At 33.7% G+C, this 14,328-nt stretch overlaps 1 protein-coding gene across 3 annotated transcripts in view; it reads right to left on the reverse strand.

Moving 5' to 3' along the window:
- Window positions 1-14,328, reverse strand: part of MEMO1 (mediator of cell motility 1) — a 111,133-nt gene that overhangs the window by 42,273 nt on the left and 54,532 nt on the right. For 2 of the 3 annotated variants that reach the window (XM_061431998.1, XM_061431999.1), the window contains 3 exons: window positions 9,711-9,779; window positions 2,766-2,878; window positions 375-486 (listed from right to left, as the gene is read on the reverse strand). The exons of the other annotated variant lie outside the window; for it this stretch is intronic. In XM_061431998.1, the coding sequence (XP_061287982.1) occupies window positions 375-486; window positions 2,766-2,878; window positions 9,711-9,779 (294 nt within the window). The remainder of the gene's footprint in view (window positions 1-374; window positions 487-2,765; window positions 2,879-9,710; window positions 9,780-14,328) is intronic. 3 annotated transcript variants of the gene reach the window in all.

Below are 14,328 nucleotides of genomic sequence, written 5' to 3' on the forward strand. Positions count from 1 at the left end.
AAAATTTTATGATTACTTACTTGGAGCACTATACCATGAAAGAATGTAATTGTTATTCTGAGATAAATAAATATATAATGAATAAGATAACAGGCAAACCAATACATACAAACACATAGACACATGGGTTTTCTTGTTAATATTTCTACCTAAGAAAACAACCATGCCACTTCATAAATTTAACCTTCATAGGTAAACTACTCAAAACCAACTTCAATCCACATTCAGAAAAATCTAATCTCAAATTCTTTATTTCACTGTAACAAGAATTTTTAAATCTCTTTATCCTAGTGATCATCTTACCCTAGTTAAAATAATTCCAAAGAAACTAATATCCATGATTTCTCTGGGATTTCTTATATTAATTAGTATACCTTTCCATGGCTTTAGCTGTATAAGGCAAATGCATTTCAATACTGTGTTCATCTTCATCTGTCTGCAGAGACATGCGTTCAAACATTCCTGTCTTCCATAGTTCTCCGTAAACTAGAGGTTTCAAAATATAGTAAAACAAATGTATTAATGTATATCCTTATCCTGTGAGACTACCCAGTAACACAAAACTACATGCTTTGGCAAGAGACAAAAGTATCACGTAATATTCTCCTTTGGTTTTAGTTTAAAAAAAAGGAAAAAACAACTAGCTTCTATATAAGACAAAACAGTCAGACACGTAATGATTTACTCAGCATTTTCATATGTTATATAGTTACATAAAAAATAATAATTTAAAATTTTCATCAGGTCCTTTCATTATATCTAAAATCACCTCTAAGTTTAAGGTTTTCCTTGACCTTAATCAACCAGTAGATACTAACAAGAACAGCTGATCAAAACTACTACTGAAATATGGAAAAATCCCCCCGTCTACTTCCTCATGAGGTTTAATAATACAGTTTTTGAGTTTTGTTTTATTTTTAAATAAAATGTATAGGATTATTGTTTTACACCTCAGGTTTTGTTATACCAAGAACAGAAAATTCCTACTGAAAAATGTTATTTTCCTCAACATTAAGAATTAAACTTGTCAGGTAGACTGGAATGTAAATTTACCACAGGACTATGCCTTAATCTTAAATTTTTTAAATGATTTAGCAATTCAGACCCTTCTGGTGGATTATACTTAAAACAAGATATTATATAGCAAGAAAATAATAGAATTTAATACAAAAAAGACACAAGAATATTTTTATTTTATCATTGAACAGAATCAGCATTTTTATAACTAAATCCTTAAATGGGTTTACCAATATCAAAGAAAGAAACAAATAACTGTATGACTTTTCTTCTATGAAACTGCATCTGATTAAAAATTCTCATTGTTAGGCTATCCAAAACCAAAATTTTCTGAATGCTCTAACAAGGTTTTACAAAGCAAGTGTGACCCAGAGGGTGGATGAAGGTAGTAAAAAGGTACAAATCTCCAGTAATAAAATCAGTAAGTACTGGGGATGTTATGTACAACATGATAAATATAATGAACACAGCCGCATATTATACATTAAAGCTGTTGAGAATAAATCCTAAGAGTTCTCGTCACAAGGGAAAAATATTATTTTGGTTCTTTAATTTTGTATCTATATGAGATTATATTCACTAAACTTATCATTTCATGATATGTGAAAAGTCAAATTACTGTGTCATACTTTAAAACTGCCGTATGTCAATTATATCTCACTAAAACTGGAAGAAAAAATAAAAATTTTAAAAGCATTTAAAAAATTTAAAAGTTACATAGCCTAAAGCCATTCCAGGGAGTAAGGTTAGAAATATTCCAGTTTTGTTAATAAGCTATATCCTAACAACAAAATGCTAATACTCTATAAAGCCCAAAATTATGAAAATTTAAGCCTAAAGTTTAAAAAGAGGTGACCATTTCCTTTGCAAATAGGTTCTTTTATTCTACAAAAGAATTTGCTGCAAAATTTCTTAAAACAATAAACACTCAACATAATTAAAATATAATTTAATGAACTGGAAGGATATATACTAAGTTCATGACCGTGGTCACTTTCGGGAATGTGGGAATGTAAAGTCAGTTCAGATGAGGAGAAAGTCTGAGTCAAGTGTGAACGATAAGTACATGAGTGTTTGTTTTAGTAGTTTCCATACTATTTGGCATTTTTAAAATTATGTTTACCCATTCCTCCAAAAATACTATTAAAAGTCAGAAAAAGTTTTACTTTACACATTGAGTGTACAAAATGAGACACAACTAAATAAAAAATGTGATGCCTGGAATCTTATTTTAAAAATCAAAATAATAGGTATGTTTTATAAATAAAATACACTTAAGATTTATATAGCACTCTTCTTGCTAAGCTTCACAACTACAGGCTCATTTTTTCCCATAAAAACCATAAACAAGGAAATAAAATCATTATCCTCATTATCCATTTACAGTGAGGGATTTGTTATACACAGAGGAAGACTAACATGCCCAAAATCTTTCAACAAGTTGTTGTGGGCACCAATTTCTTTTCTGATGCTACACTGAGTACATGGTACTTCCCTGATTATAAATAGAACCACTACAGTTCAGAGACTAGTGAATCTACAGATTTTTGTGGCTGGCAGAAAAACTGCAGTTGTCTTTTAGGCATATGGAAGATTTTCTTAGTTTTTGTTTTTTTGCAGATTAGTTACAACAAATTTTATTTTTAAAATTGAAATATTACAAAAGTAATACTTTTAATTTAAAATAAACTCATAATTCCTATCTTTAAAAACTTTGTTTACAAGCTATAAGAGTTCTATATACTTACTCTTTTGGTCAATACGAAGGTCATACAGAGGTGTTCTATATATATCCACACTGGAAAGTGCACATCGAGAAAGGGGCACATGATGAGAAGGCCCAAGGATGAAAATTCTCCGGCTAGGAGATATACAACAAAAAACACAGGACAATTGCACTTCTACACAAACTTTATTAAGTAAAAAGAAAAAAAAGTAATTTTTAAAAATTACGTGTAAACACTGTTTTCCTTCTTGATTTCATCACCTACTGTTACATGCTAAATTGTGTTCTCTTGGTATCATACATAAAGTCCACCCCCCTGTACCTTAAAATGGAACCTATTTGGCGATAAGGTCTTTGAAGAGGTGGTTAAGTTAAAGTGAAGTCATTACGGTGAGGCCTGAATTCAATATGACTGGTGTCTTGACAAGAAGAGAAAGAGACACCAAAGGTGCACACATACAAAATGGTAACTGACCACGTGAAGAGACATCAGGAAGACAGCCGTCTGCAAGCCAAGGAAGGGGCCTCATAAGAAACCAACCCTGTCAACACCTTCATCGTGGACTTCTCCAGCATCCAGAATGAGGAGAAAATAAATTTGTTGTTCCAATCACCTAGTTTATGGTGTTTTGTTACGGCAGCACTAGCAAACTAGTGTACCTAATGACTTGCTTCTAAATTAAGTTCAGTTCCTTATCTCTGTCTTTCTGTTGAAAGGGCTTTAAAAGAACCATGTTCAATACCTGGAAATACCAGTTACTAATTATCTACAGTAAACCAATTGACTACGCTTAAAATCACCTCTGTATTCACAATGGCTAGAACACAGGTTTTCAATAGCTACATTAATTGCATTTTAAACATTCCAGCTATTAAATAAAATCTCAAACACATCCTAAACTTGCCTACAACTTTAATAAAACTACATAACAGTATAAAGTCTGAAAATCCAACATACTACTACAAAGAATTATTCAGATAAAGCTATTTCCACATTTCATCCATGGCAGAGAAGAAAGGCATCTTGTTGAGAAGAACTCAGTGTAATAAGCTTTATCTGTTCCTATTCAAGTAGAAGTCATTCCCAAAAACAAAGAAACATAATTATGTGTTCTTTGCACTATAGGCTAAAGAAAAGAATGGGACTAACTTGTAGCTTAAATCTTTACAATCCCTTTCTCTTAAACATCAAGATTAAAATGGACGAATTCTTATTTTATCTCAAACATCTCTACAATCTGAATTCTAAAACTCTCCTTTTTCTCTATTCTCCCAGATTTATATGAACAAAACTTTCCCCATCACACACATGCTCACAGACAGGAAACTCTAAGAAAAATTAAAATTTTTCTAGAGAAAATTAAAAACTACTCATTGCTCAATTAAGGGACAAAAAGACACCAGAGCTCTACCTGTTTCACATCGAAAACTTGCAGGCCAAGGAATGTGCGCCATATTGCAAAGTATTTATTTTGATAAAATTTTATTACAGGTTAAGAAAATTAACCTATGGTTGGGTGTATCTTACTTGCTATCTGAGGTGTTGGGAGGGTTGGGGGAGCTAGGAAAGATGTAGGTAAGGAAAAGGTGATTCTCAGTTTCGTCCCAAAATCTCCTGAAGAAACTGCAATCCTCAAGATGTCACTCAGAGTAGACACGTAAGACCACAAAGCATTTCTAGTCAGAAACGTAATCCCTTTTCTCACCTCCCCTGCTAATACTCACTTCCTGTCATCATCTCTATGAGCAAATCAATAACGTTTAAGAAAAAAAAAAAAATCAAATCCATAGATTCCTAAATGAACAAAGAGACACCACTATGTTCTCACACCTTAATGGCATATAAATAACACCACACTTTTTAAAATTAAAGTCTAATGTGGGACATAAATAATGGTATATCTGAGTGTTTAGGAAACTTGCTTAAGGACAAGGTACTATATTGGGTTGGCAAAAAAATTCCTTCGGGTTTTTCCACAGGACGTAAGCAGAAAACTCTAACAAACTTTTTGGCCAACCCAGTATGAATTAAGAGCTAAGTAAGGAAAGAAAAGCATTTTTATGATTGAGGAATGTATTTCTAAGAAAAGAAGACTAGAATACTTAAAATCAGAGAACTCCTGGGAATTCAGGATAATTAAAACATGAAATGACTTTTATAATATCAATTGAGACACAGATATATTTCATAGGTAAGTGTAACAAGGTTCTTCCAACGGTGATTACAAGATGAGTATTACTTCAGAAATAAACACCTGAGGTCAGAAAGCCTAACTGCTTCCTCTAATTTAATACGTGGCTATTCATCTTGCTGGAGTTTTCGTCAGACCCAACTGAGATGAAAAGATAAAGCCTAGTTCGGAAAAGAGCTCCCAACAGTCTGAATTACCCAGCTGGGTACCCCAAAGGTTGAAACTCACCCGAAAGCAACATAGTGAAGTTTTGCATTTAGTTAAGAGAGATACCAGGGGAAAAAAGAGATTTAAGTCCCATCAATACAAAACCCTTAAAAGTGATATACCAAAAAACAAACCAAAAAAAGCTAGGTATTGTTGAAAAGAAGGAAAAACAAAATACACATTGAATGAGTACTAATCTCAGACTGAATTTCTGTGTTAGCTATATGCTAAAAGACAATTAACAGCATAAATAAAAAATAACATGTTTTCTCTTTCTTTCCCCCTAGATCGCTAGGTCCATAAACACCTAAGCCATATACATATTTTGGAGAGAAATGGATAATATAAGCATTGGAAGTAATGCCACTTTCTCTCCCTTTAATTAATTACAAAGTGCTTTGTCATAAAGGGGTTACTTTTAAAATATCTGCATATAATCACTGTTACTATACATATAAAAGAAACCTTTAATATGAAAAAATAGGAAAAAAATCAGTAGGCATTCTTTCAGGAAATAATGTAGTTTACACATAATTATACCTCCAGAGAATCCACATTTGTGGAGTTACTAAGACAGTAGTCTGTGCACTCAACACATGAGTTACTTAAATGCCTGTTCTCATAGTCAACTATTTATACTAAATAATGGAACACAAGTAATTTGTTTTTTAATGTTTCATACTAAGTGGAGATATTTTAACTGAAAAATGAAATGTCATGTGGCCCCAAAGAAGATTTCTTTTGGCTCTCTTTTTCTGCCCTGCAAAGTTTTCTGAAAGATACGAATCAAAATCAAGTTACTATCTAAGTAACATCCTGGGTTTCAGTTTTTAAAGTTTCAGTAATAGGAAAAGACTTGGCAACTATAAATATGGGAAAGAACTTAATGTATCATTTTAAAAATTCCTTAAACGGCCAGAGTACTCTTTCTAAAATATGAATCAGATCATATCCCTCTCCCACTTAAAATGTCTTTCAAAGGTTTTTCATGGTCAGAGGATAAAATCCAAAATCCTTAAAACAGGTTCTAAAGTCTCAAATGAACCGGTCCCTCCAGTGTGATTCTCCCCAACTTAGATCACAGTACTTTATACACACTGTCTTTGCAGTGCCCTGATGACAAGGATACCTCTGCCTATTTCAAAGCCTTTTCACATTAATTGCTTCTTTTGCTGGCTTAAGATCATCTCCCCAGAGATGCTATCTCCAATACCTTACCCACAATATAAATCCAATCACCTTGAATTATAGCAGTTCTCAAAGTGTGAACTGTAGATTCCTCAATACCCTTTCAAGGAGTTCACAAAATCAAGACTATTTTCATAATAATACAAAGAAGTTATCTGCCTTTGCAGTGTGTTAACATTTACACTTGTGATACAAAAGTGGGACTGTGTAAACTGCTGGCTACAATAAAGATAATGGAATAAAAATGTACTAGTAGTTATGTATTCTTCACCTTCACCCATGCTGTTTTTTTAAAGCCAGTTTCATTTCATTAAATGCTGAACTCTGAATACAGTTTTATTAAAATATGCTGTATGACAAAATGCATTCAATTTGTGGTAATAAATGCACAAAGTACCTCTGCAACATACAGAAGCATGTCTCAAGGAAAAAGCATTTGTGTGTTTTTGAGTTATGAGCTAAAGTAAACATTTTCCCCATGGAACACAATTTTGAGTTCAAAAAACGACTGCAGAGAAATTGTGGTTATTCCAACTTAGCTAACTGGCAGAAATTTTCTAGAAAACAAACAAAATGAGCCTGACACTTCATAGAAAACATTGGATACATTTGTTGCCAATGATAAACCTGAAACTTTTAAGTGAAAGTTAGGACTTTTGCAAAACTTGTATCATTGTGAGATTGACAGCGTCCCAATAATTAAAAATATTTCTAATGAAATTGATGGTGATATTAACAAATGTGATTTTTTTTTTACATTGTATGATGGAATGTCAACATCTTAAAGACCTGCCTAACTCAATGAACAAGTATTTTCAAAATGTCATGTAAGATATCAAAAAATCATGCCAAGGTAAAAGATCCATTCAAAGCCTATGCACAAAAGATGATCCTGGTGGACGTGTAGAGAATGGGAAAGTAAGAATGGAAGCCAGTGTATCAAGTTCAAGCTTCTCTCTTGGACTGTTATTTTTTCTCTATACTTATTATTCCCAAAAGCACGTGTTCTCTATCTTCTCAAAGGATTCTGAAGACATTGCAAATCTCAGGGATAGCCACTTTCAAGAGAATACAACTATGACTGTCAATGATCATTTTCAACACTCAGACCTTCAAATTTATTTATTCAGAATTCAATTCCAATATAATAATTACAAGAATAAGGTGATCACTCACATTACCCATCATTTGTCTTTCTTTTTATTGATAGCCTTTATCACCTCCTCAGTCCTTCCTTTTTACCATTTTTTCCCTTCCATTCTTACTGTCCATCAGCTTATTTAACACACAATTTCCACTTATATCAATATAGACTCTCTATGTACTCCTAGGCCAAATTAATTCTGGGGTACCGTTTCAGTACATATCATCATCAAAAAAATTCTGCCAAACAGGAAAAGGTTTGGAAAAACCTGTTATATGAACTAGCCTTGATTATAGATGGTTTATAGACCAGGGTCAAACAAAGGATGTTTCTAAAAAGCTTTACAATCTAATTTCTACTTCACTCTTATTCATGAAACAAATTAAAATTATACATTAAATATGTACTATGAAATACCTGTTAGACTCTCCTCAAATCATCTGGCAATATTATAGTCTATTTATTATTAAAAATTGACTAAAAATAACTTTCAATCAAGGCCTGATAAAATGTGCAGGACAAACTTACTACATAAAAAACAAAGAGAGCAGCTTTTTTAACAATTTGAACAAACTGCTCAAAGGCAAGGAAGTAGGCTAAGGGTGAGATTCTCTTTTTAAACTCATGACTACTGTGAGTTATTTCTACATCTCACCACGAATGATTATACTTCATCTATGCTAGTACGGGTCTAATCAACCAATCGACATCTGACAGAATTAAAAGTTTCCAGCAGAAATTTTTGAAATTTCACAAGCTTCTTATTTTAGAGAGTGGTATACTAAGCTTTTAAAGTTCACAACTTTCTCATTTTATAGAGTACTATATGACTCAGTCTCAATTTGCCAGGAAGATTTTTTTAAGCTAATTTCAGAGCTGTCATTAAATTATTATAAGATAATATACTTCAAACACCATATTAAATTCATTGTCAGATTCTAAAATAATTCAGATACCTTTTCCTGTCAATGAGAAATTATTCTTCATTCATTAATCAGAATTTAACAAGTACAATAAGAAATTTTCAATTATAAAGTGATTAAAACAGAACAAAGGGCTTTGGATTTTTCTTTAAAAAGTGTTCAACTCCAGGTTTTCAAAGAAAATTTTAAAAAGCAAACTATTTAACTGGTCTTGCTCCTGGACCCACTTCCATGGAGTGCATTCATGGGGGCAGGAGAGGGGCACACTCGGCTCTGACAGTATCTACCTTGAGACAACATCAGATTCCACAGGTTAAGGGTTCAGTCCTCCAAGAATGTCCCCACAGCCATACCCCACCTCAGATGCCAGTCACAAGCCCAGGTTGTCACTTAGGCTTTACTGATCAGAGATATTGCAACAACCACCTCCTTGAATTTCAATTCAGATGCCAATTAAGTCCAGGTTATTACCTGCACTTCTGACAGACTGATTACAAGTCAGAGGTTCCCATGACCCCCCTCCTTGGGTTCAATTTATTTGCTAGAGCAGCTCACAAAACTCAGAAAAACATTTCACTTGCTAGATCATTGGTTTATTATAGAAAGATGTAACTTAGTAACAGCCAGAAGGAAGAGATGCAAAGGGCAATTTAGGGGAAAGAGCCAGGAATTTCCATGCCCTCTCCAGGCAGGTCACTCTCCCTGAATCTCCACAAGTTCACCAACCTAGAAGCTCTCCAAAGCTTGCCTTTGGGGCTTTTAATCAAGATCATGATTGATTCAACCTCCAGGCCCTCTCCCCTCCCCAGAGGAGGTCAGGAAGTGGGAATGAAAATTCCAACCTTCTAAAACACAGGTTGAATATTCTGGCAACCAGTCCCCATTCTTAGGTGGGGTCCAAAAGTCACTTCATTAACATACAAGAAACACCTTTTTTGTCAATGTCACCACTTAGGAAAGTCCAATGGTTTGGGGAACTACGGAAGAAAGCTAAATATATATGTGAAATATATTTTGATCATCTAAATGACCAAATATATATTTCTTACAAAATCACAACAGTGTATTAACAATCTAACATTTCCAGAACTAAATATTTCACCATCAAAGGGAAGGTAATAACCAAATGTTCAGATCATGAAAAACAGTATTAAAGCTTTTTATAACCTACATGTTATAATCAAATTGATAAAAAGTCAAACTCTTAATGAAATCAAATATATAATATGTAAAACAAATTACTTCAGTGACAAAGCAAGTATGATATAATCTCCAATCACCTAATCAAAATGGAATCTAGCTATATTACTTACGTAATAGATGGATCCACTTGTTTGTAAGCATGAGCAGCACAAGACCCACAGTACGTATACCCTGCATGGCTACAAAACAAAAAAATGTTTAACTTAATGATCAGATTCAAAAGCAAATCATTCTGGGAGAAAAATAACTTCTGAAAGAAATATAGTAATTATGGTAAACATAACAGAATTATGTGTATAGATTAAAAAGCAATGTAGGGAATGATGCAACTTCTAGAATAGCACAGGGAACACATGATTGTTCTGTGTTCCAATTTTAAATGTTAAAAAGTATTTTGTAATTTTTTTTTGATCTAAAAGAAAATTAGATTTAAATTTTTCATGGCTTATTTGAAGTTGCTAATGTAACACTAAGGGGCTTCCCGGGTGGAATCAGTGGTAAAGAATCTGACTGCTAACGGAGGAGATGAAAGAGACTCAGGTTCAATCCATGGGTTGGGATCCCCTGGAGAAGGGCACTGCAACCCACTCCAGTATTCTTGCCTGGAGAATCCCAGGGACAGAGGAGCCTGGCAGGCTATAGTCCATAAGGTCACAAAAAGTTGGACACAACTGAAGCGACTTAACACGCAATGTAACACTAATAACAAGATGCGAGTTTTTAACATTCCTGTTCAATACCATCAACAGACTATTACATATACAAAAACGATAAGATTAAAAGTAAGTCAAATCAGAGCAAAACAAATACCTTATAAGAAACAGCTCATGTCCCTCTGCATACGCAGAGGTAAGAGACCTGACCTGGCCTTTTGTGTACCACACCCTTTCATTTTCTCTCTCTATTACGCATTCTATCCTTCTCACCCTCTGGTCTTAGCTTTACATTAGTTCTCTGATCACCCATACAATGCCTTCGTTTCAGAACTTCAATTTTCTTTCTTGACTCAAGTTATGTGAGTCCAGAAATATTTTATTTAATGCTTCTAGTGTGTGGGCAGTAAATGTTTAACAAATGGCTCTGCAGGGAAAAAAAAATGTATACATATATACAGAAGCTTATTATAAATTTAACTAAAATAAAAAGATATATATCACACAATTTACAAACAATGAAAAAATATGTAATATCCTTTACTGCAAATTCCGCACAGGCAATTGATTGTCCCAGAATGCTTTCCCTGATTTTAGCTGACCTCTTTAATCATTAGCCAAATAATGACTGCAAATGAAAAGAGTGAAACAATGAAGACATATGTCTGAATTTCACTCATTCAACAACTTGAAAAATGTCTTTGTTTATTAGACAGTAGTTTTTTAAATACGGGAAAGCATATTTTCTTCCTCATTTCTTTGTGCTAGTCACAATTGTAAAGCGATAGACATACCATAAAGTTTAACCTGCATTATTAACTTTTCCCCATTTCTTTTCTTGAGTATAGACATATAATCAACAAAAAATAAAGTCCTGATTTGTAGCAATCTGCCTATTAATGTGGAGTAAATCATTCCTATCATGGCCAATTTCAAGATGCACAGTAAACTGAAAAGACAAAACACAGACTGGGAGAAAATATTTGTAAAGCATATATCTGATAAAGGATTTATATATAAATATATAAAGAAAAAGCAAATATCTGATATAAGATTTATATCTGATATACAAAGAAATTTCAAAACAACCTAATGCTTTAAAAAGATACAGGTAACTATTTTACAAGACAAAAAGAATTCTGAAGACTGGCTACACAACAATGTGAATGCACTTAACACTACTATACAAATGGTTAAAAACCCTTAAAATGGTAAATTTTATGTTACGTATATTTTATTATGATTTTTTAAAATTTTTAAATAGAAAAAGATGTGAACAGATACTTTCAAAAAGAACACATGGGATGGCAAAAAAGCATACGAGAGAAGGCTCTACATCAGTTAGTCATTAAGGAGAGGCGAATTAAAACCATGAGCTACCACTAAACACCCACTAGAATAAGCTAAAATAAAATGAGTGACCATACCAAGTGTGGCAAGGATGCAGAACTGAAATTCAGTCTGTACTTGTGGAAATGCAAAACAGTACAACTACTCTGGAAAAAATGGTTTGGCGATGTCTTTATTTAAAAAAAAAAAAAAAAGCTAAGCATACTTCTGCCATATAACTCCTGCCAGCTATTCCACTCCAAAAAAAAAAAAAAGCATTATGTGCACACAAAGATTTATACTCCAATATTCATCCCATTTTTATTTGCAGTAGCCAAAAACAGAAACAGTCAACTATCCCTCAAAAGGTGAACTGATAAACAAATTAAAAAATATCCATACAACAAAGTAACTTTTCAGCAATAAAAAGGAACAAACTATTGACACACTCAAAATAATTATGCTTAAAAAAAAGGAATGGCAAAATAAAGAAAAATAAATATGCTGAGTGAGAACACAGACAAAAGTTTCATATTATATGATTCCATTTAAATAATTCTATAATTAAAAATGTTTAATTTTGAAAAAGAATATATACATATATGTGTGTGTAAAAGCGAGTCACTTTGCTGTAGAGCAGAGACTGACCCAATACTGTAAATCAGCTATACTTAAACTAAAAAAATAAATAATTCTAAAAAATAAAAACTATAGTGACAAGAAACCAGTGGACATAGGAGGGTGGGGAGAAGGGCAGAGAGGATAAGAAGGCACAAGGAAACTTCTGAAGATGAGGAGTATGTTCACTGTCTTAATTGTGGTAATGATTTCACAGGTATATACATATTTCAAACTTACATATAAAACTATACACTTTATATGGAGCTGAATGTTAATCATACCCCAATAGAGCTGTTTTAAAAATGGTACTCTCATCTTAACTAAACACAGAAAAAGAGTCACATAAGTCAACCACAGTCATACAAGATAGCAATGTGCATGCTTAATTAGGACTAAGGTACCATGGGACATACGCTAAGCACACTGTAATCACTGAAGGCTTTACTAATCACATTAATGGTGGTCACTCCATTCTCACATCTCTGTCAAGGGAGCCTATCAAGCTGCCTCAATATAGCAATATTCTCACAACCCAATTCTAATTCTAGCCAGAAGGTAATGTAAGTTGTCCTGTGGCTCAGCAAATTCAGTTTTGCTGTCATCCTGTACTAATCTTGATACTCCAGACTAACCAGAGGCTCTATCTGATCCAATTATAACCCCCATCTTTCAGTGCCCAAGACACCAATACCAACTGCTTCAGATTCTTAACACCTGTTCCTCATCTTAACATTACTGGCTCCTTCCAATCAATTCAGAAATACACTGTCTTGCCCTGCCATGTGGACCTTAAAATTCATCTGATCCATCCGGACCTGTCCTGGTCTGTCTCAAACGTGAATGACATTCAGATTTACAACACTACTTTGCTCTTAGTTGTCACTCACTTCACATTCCTCCACTTCTCAATTCTTATATCTTAAACTGGTCCTTTCTTCTTAGATCTGCTTTTCAGACCTTTGTTACTACTTGCTCTTCATGAATTTAAAGGCCCTGAACCCCAATCTATGCTCCAATCTCTAAATCAACCTGTCTTTCTGAGTCTCTCCCGGTTTTACCAATGCTGTTACTACTTAAGCTTAGTTCTTTTTTTAAAATACATATTTTAACTTTTTATCACAACTCAGCGATTAAACACCACCACAGCTGATTAACAATGTTGTGATGTTTCAGATGCATGGCAAAATGACTCAGCCATACATATACATGTATCGGTTCTTCCCCAAACTTCCCTCCTATCCAAGCTGCCACGTAACACTGAGCAGAGCTGCATGTGCTGTACAGTAGGTCCTTGTTGGCTATCCATTTTAAATATAGCAGTGTGTACATATTAATCCCAAACTCCCTAACTATCCCTTCTCCCAACTGAACATCTTTTCATATACCCCTTGGCCATCTGTATGTCTTCTTTGGAGAAATGTCTATTTAGGTCTTCTGCCCTTTTTTTGATTGGGCTGTGTGTTTTGATGATACTGAGGCACATAAGCTACTTGTAGATTTTAGTCAAGTCATTTGCAAATATTTTCTCCCATTCTGTGGGCTGTCTTTTCATATTGTTTATGGTCTCCTTTGCTGTGCAAAAGCTTTTGAATTTAAATAGGTCCCATGTTTGTTTGTTTATTTCTTTTATTTCCATTATTCTGAGAGAGGGACTAAAAGAGATATTGCTGCAATTTATGTCCGAGAGTTATTCTGCCTGTTTTCCTCTAGGAGTTTTACAGTGTCTGGTCTCACATTTAGGCCTTTAATCCATTTAGAGCTTATTTTTACACACAGAGTTAAAGAATGGTTTCACTTTTTTACATGTTCCTGTCCAGTTTTCCCAGAACCATTTATTGAAAAGGTTGTCTTTCCTCCGTTGTATAATCATGCCTCCTTTGTCATACGTTAATTCGCTGTAAGTGTGTGCGTTCTTAAATGCCAGACTTCTTAGAAACACTAGATTCTTGAAGAACAGGTAGGACAGAAATAGTAAGAGAAGAAGTGTAAGGGCATGCAGGAAGGGAATAAAGGCTGAAGGAAAAACATGAGCAAATGTCCGAATGTATGATGTAAATGAGAAAATATGAAATTGGCCTGAATGCAGTAAGAGAGTAGTACTAAGACAGAATGAGACTCTGACTCA

Source organism: Bos javanicus, chromosome 11, assembly GCF_032452875.1.
Source record: "Bos javanicus breed banteng chromosome 11, ARS-OSU_banteng_1.0, whole genome shotgun sequence".
Lineage (NCBI taxonomy): Eukaryota > Metazoa > Chordata > Mammalia > Artiodactyla > Bovidae > Bos > Bos javanicus.